Raw genomic sequence first — 8,127 nt, forward strand, 5'->3', positions numbered from 1 at the left:
CCGCCCCCTCCCCTCCCCCTCCCGCGCGGTCCCCGCCGACCCGCCTCCGCCGTTCTCCGCCCCATCGCCTTGGGGCTGCCCTGGTCGCTGCCTGACCCGAGGCCCCGCAGCTTTGGCCTTCTCGGCCCCCGCCGACAGACGGAGGGAGCCCACCCCGGTGGCGGAGGTGCTCTCGGTTCATGTGGCTGCCCCAGAGCAGGTTGGAGTGGGCAGCGGGCGGCGCCGCGGGGACAGGCGCGACGGACAGCCTGCGGGGCAGCGGCGGGGTCCTGGCTGGGGGAGGACAGGGCTGCGGCGGGCGGAACGGTGTCTCCTTCACTTCGCCCTCCAGCCGCGGCAGCTGCAGCCCGGGCGCGAGCGAGCCGAGCGGCGGCGGCGGCCCCCCTCAGGAGACCACCAGGTACCGCCGCGCCCGCCTCACGCCGACCAAGGGGCCTAGGCCGCGGTGGCCAAGCAGGGGGCCTGATTCAGACTCGGGGTCGGCCCTGGCTCCCTAAGATGGCCGCACCGCCCCACGGCTCCTCGCTCCTCTCTGTCCGAGACCTCCTTTTGGTCCCTTGACCTGCCTTTGACCCCTGCTGATCGCACTTCTTGTCCCTTCCGCAGATCACCTCTTCCCGCGGCCTCGCCATGGCGACCTACGGACAGACTTGCGCGCGGCGTAAGTAGAGCAGGGATCTCTGCGGGATGGGGCGGCGGTGTCCGGGCCGTCTGAGTCTGTCGACCAGAAACCCGCAGTTCGTTTCCCCTCTTTTCTCGAAGGACTGGGAAAGTCGGCCTTTTCCGGTGTCCGCTCCACGGTCTGACCACCTCCTCTGCGGAGAAGGGTTTGGGCTGTTGGATTTAGGATGGAGGACTAGGCGTGGGGAGTTGTGGCCGCACTCCCTCCGGCTTTTGGACGTGTCTTTGAGGAACTCTAAAGCAAAAAGTTATTAATTATTGAATTCCACTGTGGGAGGATTCGATCAGTTACTTCTCTAGAGGAAGTAGTAATCCCCTTTCTTGAGAGCAAGGTCATTACATGTGCTCCTAAGGGCGTGGACGCGCTTTGTAGAATGAATGAACTGGTGTAACGAGCTCAGATTGCTTGCCCTTAAGCAGCACTGCCTTGACGGAAGACTTGAGAGTCATATTGGTGTGTTTAAAGTGCCATTTGATATTTAGAGACGTAGTTGGCAGTTTTTTTGTAAGTTCCAGTATTTAAGTTTCCAGAGTGTTCCTTTCTAACTCCAGGATGTTGGTTTTGACCTCAGCGAGGATACTAAGTGGGGGAGGGCCTAATCTTAGGTTCTGGTTTTATCTCATTGAGTTAAATCAGCTAATCCAGTGAATTTTGGCAGATATATACACACATGTGTGCACACACAAATTCCTGTTTGCACCCGTTCAGTCCTAGGAAGTGAGACTGTAGGTACTGTAAATTTAGGATTAGACAATCTGACTTTCTGTTTTGGAAGGAATTTCCCAAGTTTCTGAAACCACTTACCCAGTTTTGAAAAAGCCTTTGTTGGTGATGCCTTCTTAATGGGTCATAAGAGTATAGTTTTGTTTTGTTTTGTTTTGTTTTGTTTTTTGAGTTGGAGTCTCACTCTGTTGCCCAGGCTGGAGTGCAGTAGTGGCCGTCGCAGCCTCGACCTGCAGAACTCAGGTGATCCTTCTGCCTCAGCTTTCCAAGTTGCTGAAACTATAGGCACGAGCCAGCCACCATGCCCAGCTAGTTTTTTTGATTTATCGTAGAGATAAAGTCTCACCAAGTTGACCAGGCTGATCTTGAACCCATGGGCTCAGGCGGTTCTCTCACCTTGGCCTACCAAAGTGCTGGGATTATAGGCGTGAGCCACTGCTCATGGCCTTAGTGTATAGTTTTTTTAGCTCCTGGTGGCATCAAAAAAATTCCAAGTTGGACTGCTTGAATTTAAAAGTCAGTAGTGGGTCATAGTCTAGTTCTCGGGCAGAAGGTGGGAGAACAGGAACATTAACACTGGAATGTTTATTTCTACCAGCAATGTGTATTCCTCCATCATATGCTGACCTTGGCAAAGCTGCCAGAGATATTTTCAACAAAGGATTTGGTAAGAAAATTAAAAAAATTTTTTTTTAGAGAATAAGTGAAAATGTGTTTTAATTGAGTAGGGAAAGCAAATTAATTATTTCAGATTGTAAATATCTTGCTGCATGAATTCTTTTGACAAACATTTTAACTTAATGTTATTCATTTATTTATTTGTTTGTTTGAGTTGGAGTCTCACTCTGTCACCCAGGCAAGAGTGCAGTGGCATGCTCACGGCCACCAGCAGCCTCAACCTGCCGGACTGAGGTGATCTTTCCTCCTCAGTCTTCCAAGTAGGTGGCACCACAGGTGTGCATCTCCACGCCTGGCTGATTTTTAAATTTATTTTAGAGGTACGTTCTTGCCATGTTGCTCAGGCTGATCTTGAACCCCTGAGCTCAGGTAATCCTCTTGCCTCCACCTCCCAAAGTGCTGGGATTACAGGTGTGGGCCACTGCGCCTGGCTTTAATTTTATTTTTTTAGAGACAGAGTCTTGCTATTGCCCAGGCTGGAGCTTAGTGGTATGATCATAGCTCACTGTAGCCTTGAACTCCTGGGCTCAAGTGATCCTCTGACTTCAGCCTCCAAAGTGTAGCTGGGATGGCAGGTACATGCTACCACGCCCAGCCACATTTTTAAAATTTTTTGGAGAGACAGTGTCTTGCTATGTTGCCCAGGCTGATCTCAAATTCCTAGGCTCAGGCAGTTCTTCTACCTTGGCCTCCCACAGTGCTGGGATTGCACGATTGAGCTCTCATGCCTGGCCTTGCATTAATTCTTCTATTAGATACTTTAGTTAAACTTCTGTTAAAATAATGCTTTTATAGTTCACATCCCTCTTCTCTCCAGTTTCCCACAAGTTTTTAAAACTACAGTTTAAGGATTTTAACCTTTAAGAAAAAGCAACTTGTGCTTCTATTTCTTTCAGTTATAGCTTAGGCCTTGGTTGACTGTAGTTACAATGTATTACTGTTTTGCTTTTGTGGTGGTGACTCCTAATACTCTTCAAGGGTTTATGAGATTTTCCAAGCAAATTTAAGCATTTTTTTTTTTTTGAAGATTTTATTTCATACACTCTCTTTCCCCTTTAGATTGTTGGGAATACCCCTTTGGTATAAATGTCCTTAATGTTTGTATTATGATAAACTGTTGGCTATTCTGAGATTTAAGTTTTCTAGTGGTTTTCTAATCTGATGTTTAGGTTTAAAAATGGTTTGAACATATTTTTTTTTTGTCTACTATACACCAAAGCACTAGGCAAAGCAACATAGAAATGTTCTGTCCTCTCTAAGTCAGTTAACAAAGGTTTAGTTTTTAAAAATTTCATTTAAATATTGTGTATTAACACATTTTTATGCCCCCAAATATGTGAAATGTTTGTTTTTTATGTATAGTCAACAATTGCTATGCATCTTTTGTAAAAAAGAATCATTTTGTTACCTTTTGCTCTCTACTTGTTGAAGGTTTTGGGTTGGTGAAACTGGATGTGAAAACAAAGTCATGCAGTGGTGTGGTGAGTGTTAGCTATCTAAGTTCTAATGTACCTTTATAATTTTTCAGTACATAAAATAGTCATAACTGAAAGATGTATACTTATTTTGTCTTAAAGAAAAGGCAAAAGTTAGCTGGACTTGGTGACTCACCCTATAATCCCAGCATTTTGGGAGATGGAGGCGAGAGAATTGCCTGAGCTCAGGGGTTTGAAAACAGTCTGAGCAACGTGATGAGACTGTGTCTCCACAGTAAATTAAAAAATCAGCTGCGCATGGTGGTGCGCACCTGTGGTTCCAGCTACTTGGAAGGCTGAGGCGAAAAGATCACCTCAGCCCAGCAGGTCAAGACTGCGCTGGCTGTGAGGGTGCCACTGCACTCCAGTCTGGTTGACAGTGAGAAAAAAAAAGAGGCAAAAGTTAATTTTGTTTTAAGCCATGTGCATGTAACTTGATGTATTTTGGCTTTAGATATGATTTCTGATTTTCTTGTTTTCCCATATTGATGTGTATATACCAGGAACTTAGGAAAGACACTGGTTATGTGGGACCCTTTTTACTCAGTAATATTACAAACTTGAAGGCAAGGAACCCAATAACTCTTTCTCTCTCTTTTTTTTTTTTTGGAGTCGGAATCTCTCAGTCACCCAGACTGGAGTGTAGTGGCATGCTCACGGCCACTGCAGCCTCGATCTGCTGGACTCAGGCGATCGATCCTTCTGCCTCAGCCTTCCGAGTAGCTGGGACTACAGGTGTGCATCACCACGCCTGGCTAATTTTTTGATTTATCGTGGAGATGAGGTCTCACCAAGTTGCCCAGGCTGGCCTCGAACCAGTAGGCTCAGGCAATCCTCTCACCTTAGCCTTCCAAAGTGCTGGGATTATAGGCATGAGCCTCTGCACCTGGCTGTAACCCTTTCTCTTACTGCTTATTAGAATTCTACACATAAAAGTAATAATGTCTATTTTCTAGTAGTCTTTGATAGAGATTTCTACATGTATTTTGTGAATCTAGGGAGTCTTGAATATTTTTAAAGAGGTTAATATTTTGGTATTTGGGTGTTTTGATTATTCAGTGAACTACATCCTACAAAAGGAATAAAGTAAAACTTAATTTTGTGTATTTTTTTCCTTATTCTAAAAATTTTTGTTTTGAGGTGGATATAGTTGCGCATATTAAATATATTGGTTATTTTGATAAATTTTTGCTGTAGTGCATATAACTGGTATTTATTGAAACGAATCATGTTGTAATTTCTTAATACCTAGATTTGTTGAATTTCTAGGTTTAATGTTGGTCATGTCTGTCATTTGGTTTCTTCGGTCTGAAAGCAAGTCTGGATGTTACAGTTGAATGACTGACATAGTCAAGTTCACAGGTTATAGAGCAGTAATTTGGTATTTTTTATGTTCCCATTGTTAATCTGTTGAAGCCCCTTATAAACACTTGCTGTATATTTGTTGAAACACAAAGGGGCTTGTAAAAAAGACTCAATTCGGCCGGGCTCGGTGGCTCAGCCTGTAATCCCAGCACTTTGGGAGGCTGAGGTGAGTGGATTGCCTGAGCCCGCGGGTTTGAGACCCACCTGGGCAACTTGGCGAGACCTCATCTCTACAATAAATCCAAAATTAGCCAGGCGTGGTAGTGCGTGCCTGTAGTTCCAGCTACTTGGAAGGCTGAGGCGGAAGGATCGCCGGAGCCCAGCAGGTCGAGGCTGCGGTGGCCCGGAGCGGCCACTGCACTCTAGTCTGGGCCACAGAGTGAGACTCCAACTCAAAAAAAACAAAAAGACTCAATTCATGTATTTAAAAACTTACTTTCTAGTTGGAGAGACAAAATAAACTTTAAACTTGGAATAGTCAGAAAGTTATATCAAATACTAGATTGTTTGATAAACTAAAGTCTTTGCTGGAGAGAAAAAGCTTATCATGTATAGGTAAGGGAAAGTTTTGTGGAAGTAGGTTTAAGGTCATGAAATATGTATAGGAGCTGGATTAGATAACAGTACGTTTTTGTTTACATGTAATGTATATAATAATTCACCAGCCATGGTATTGATCCTATAATATGTACCTGATTGGGTCCAATTAAACTCTATTAACACCTGGTTGTTTTTTTTACCTGAACTGCAAAGATATTCAGGCTACCCAGAATGTGAAAACCAAAGTGTCTGGTGATGGAGTGAAGGATATAAGCTCCACCCATGCTGTCATCTCGCCCAATTCTGGTCCCAGAGGGTGATGTCTTTGTTTCTTGAGGATTCCTTGGCATGTATATAGGCTGGCTCTTGATCCATGGGCTGACAGATGACAGTGGGTGGAACCTCAAGAGTCATTAATGTCATTCAGGATTAAAAAATAGGTACTCATACACATTCCCCATTCAAATTATCTACTAGAAGAAACTGCTCCATGTATATTAATCTTTCCTTTGGTATAGAGCATATGAAAGTGTGTAAAGCTTACACAGTGTTGGTTCAATTTAACCCTCTGCAGGTAGACTTTATTTATTTATTTATTTTGAGTTGGGGATCTCACTCTGTCACCCATACTGTAGTGTAGTGGCACAGTCATGGCTTATCGCAGCCTCGACTTCCTAGGCTCAGGCAATTCTTCTGCTTTAGCCCCCCAAGTAGCTGGGACTACAGGCATGCACCATCATGCCTGACTCATTTTTTGATTTTTTTTTTTTTTGTAGAGACGAGGTCTCATTATGTTAACCCAGGCTGATCTCGGGCTCCTGGGCTGAAGCAGTCCTCCTCACTTGGCCTCCCAAAGTGCTGGGATCACAGGTGTGAGCTACTGTGCCTGACCAAGAAGTAGGCTTTGTAATTACAGTTGCAGGCTGGATGAGGTGGCTCATGCCTATGATCTCAGCACTTTGGGAGACAGAGAGAGTGAATTGTCTGAGCCCACAGGTTCGAGACCAGCCTGGGCAACTTGGCGACCTCATCTCTACAATTGCAAAAAAAAAAAAATTTAGCCGTAGTGTTGCACGCCTGTAGTTCTAGCTACCTGGAAGGCTGAGGTGGAAGGATCACCTGAGCCCAGCTGTGTTGGCTGTGAGTGTGCCACTGCACTGTAGCCTGGGCGACAAAGTGAGAGACTCCAACTCAAAAAAAAAAAAAAAAATTAGTTTTAAAAGTGGACCCAATAAAAGTGTTTTCCTCAGTGTTTTTCGTTTAATGAATGACACTCAGAACTGGACATCAGAACTAATTTTTATGTCGAATGTGCTTTTCTAACCGTGTTTTTTAGTATGGGTATTAAGTGCTGTGCTTTGACTTGAAATTAATTGAAAGCATCTGATTTTGGGAGATTGTATATAAGACCTAAAGATTGGGTTCTGTTTACTGTGGAGCTGTATCACATGGGGGCAAGAATGGCTGTCCTTTCTCTTTGTGATATAGTTTTAATATTCCTTATTTGCAGATATCACGGTTTATAGTAATAGTTTCTTTATTTCAGATCAGCTGTCTTTAGTGACTTTTCAGTGGCCAGAGGGTAGAGTCATCACTGGTAGACAGATTATGGATCAGAATGCTCAGAGGGCATTTTAATATATTATTTTAGAAGATTTCAGTTGCCTGCCTATATACTGAGCTCTGTAAGATTTTTAGAATTTTGGGTTACCTGTAGGAAAATTGTAAGTTTCAGATAAACCCTCCATATTCTCTTTCATTTGGTGTGCAGTTAGTATTGGCAAGTTATTTTTCTTTGCTACAAATGTAATGATGTGAAATACATTTGCATTTCTTTTTTTTTTTTTTTTTTGAGTTGAAGTCTCAATCTGTCTCCCAGATTGGAGTACAGTGGCTGCTCCCGGCCACCACAGCCTCGACCTGCTGGGCTCTGGTGATCCTTCCACCTCAGCCTTTCAAGTAGCCGGAATTACAGATGCGTGCTACCACGCCCTGCTAATTTTTTGATTTATTGTAGAGATGGGGTCTCGCCTGCCCAGGCGGGTCTCGAACCCATGGGTTTAGGCAATCCACTCACCTCAGCCTCCCAAAGGCACGGGATTACAGGCTGAGCCACCAAGCCCGACAAGTGCATTTCAAATTGATCCCTGTATTAGAATACTTTTTCTACTGATATCTGTTATACATAATGTAGTTTATAGTATATGTGATATAAACCAGCTTTAGAATAAATCTCCTATAAATCCCTTCTCCTGCTTTTTTTTTTTTTAATTTTTTATTTTTGAGTTGGAGTCTCACTCTGTCGCCCAGACTGGAGTGCAGTGGCCGCTCCCGACCACCATGGCCTTGACCTGCTGGGCTCTGGCGATCCTTCCGCCTCAGCCTTACAAGTAGCTGGAACTACAGGTGCACACTACCATGCCCGGGTGTACTTTTTTCTTTTTTTTTTTGAGTTGGAGTCTCACTCTGTTGCCCAGACTCTGGAGTGCAGTGGCTGCTCCCGGCCACTGCAGCCTCAACCTGCTGGGCTCTGGTGATCCTTCCACCTCAGCCTTTCAAGTAGCCGGAATTACAGACGCGTGCTACCACGCCCTGCTAATATTTTGATTTATTGTAGAGATGGGGTCTCGCCTGCCCAGGCGGGTCTCGAACCCGTGGGTTCAG

General features: G+C 44.6%; 1 protein-coding gene across 2 annotated transcripts in view; it reads left to right on the forward strand.

Moving 5' to 3' along the window:
• Window positions 1-27: 27 nt before the first annotated feature.
• Window positions 28-8,127, forward strand: part of VDAC2 (voltage dependent anion channel 2) — a 24,564-nt gene continuing 16,464 nt past the window's right edge. The window contains exons 1-4 of one of the 2 annotated variants that reach the window (XM_008061577.2): window positions 28-400; window positions 607-661; window positions 2,004-2,072; window positions 3,515-3,564. In XM_008061577.2, coding sequence (XP_008059768.1) covers window positions 631-661; window positions 2,004-2,072; window positions 3,515-3,564 — 150 coding nt within the window. In that variant the 5' untranslated portion in view covers window positions 28-400; window positions 607-630. Of the gene's footprint in view, window positions 401-606; window positions 662-958; window positions 1,136-2,003; window positions 2,073-3,514; window positions 3,565-8,127 lie in introns of those variants that run through there. The other variant, XM_021714126.1, reaches the window with a different exon arrangement.

This window comes from Carlito syrichta, unplaced genomic scaffold (genome assembly GCF_000164805.1).
Source record: "Carlito syrichta isolate Samal-C Ts95f unplaced genomic scaffold, Tarsius_syrichta-2.0.1 Scaffold94740, whole genome shotgun sequence".
NCBI lineage: Eukaryota > Metazoa > Chordata > Mammalia > Primates > Tarsiidae > Carlito > Carlito syrichta.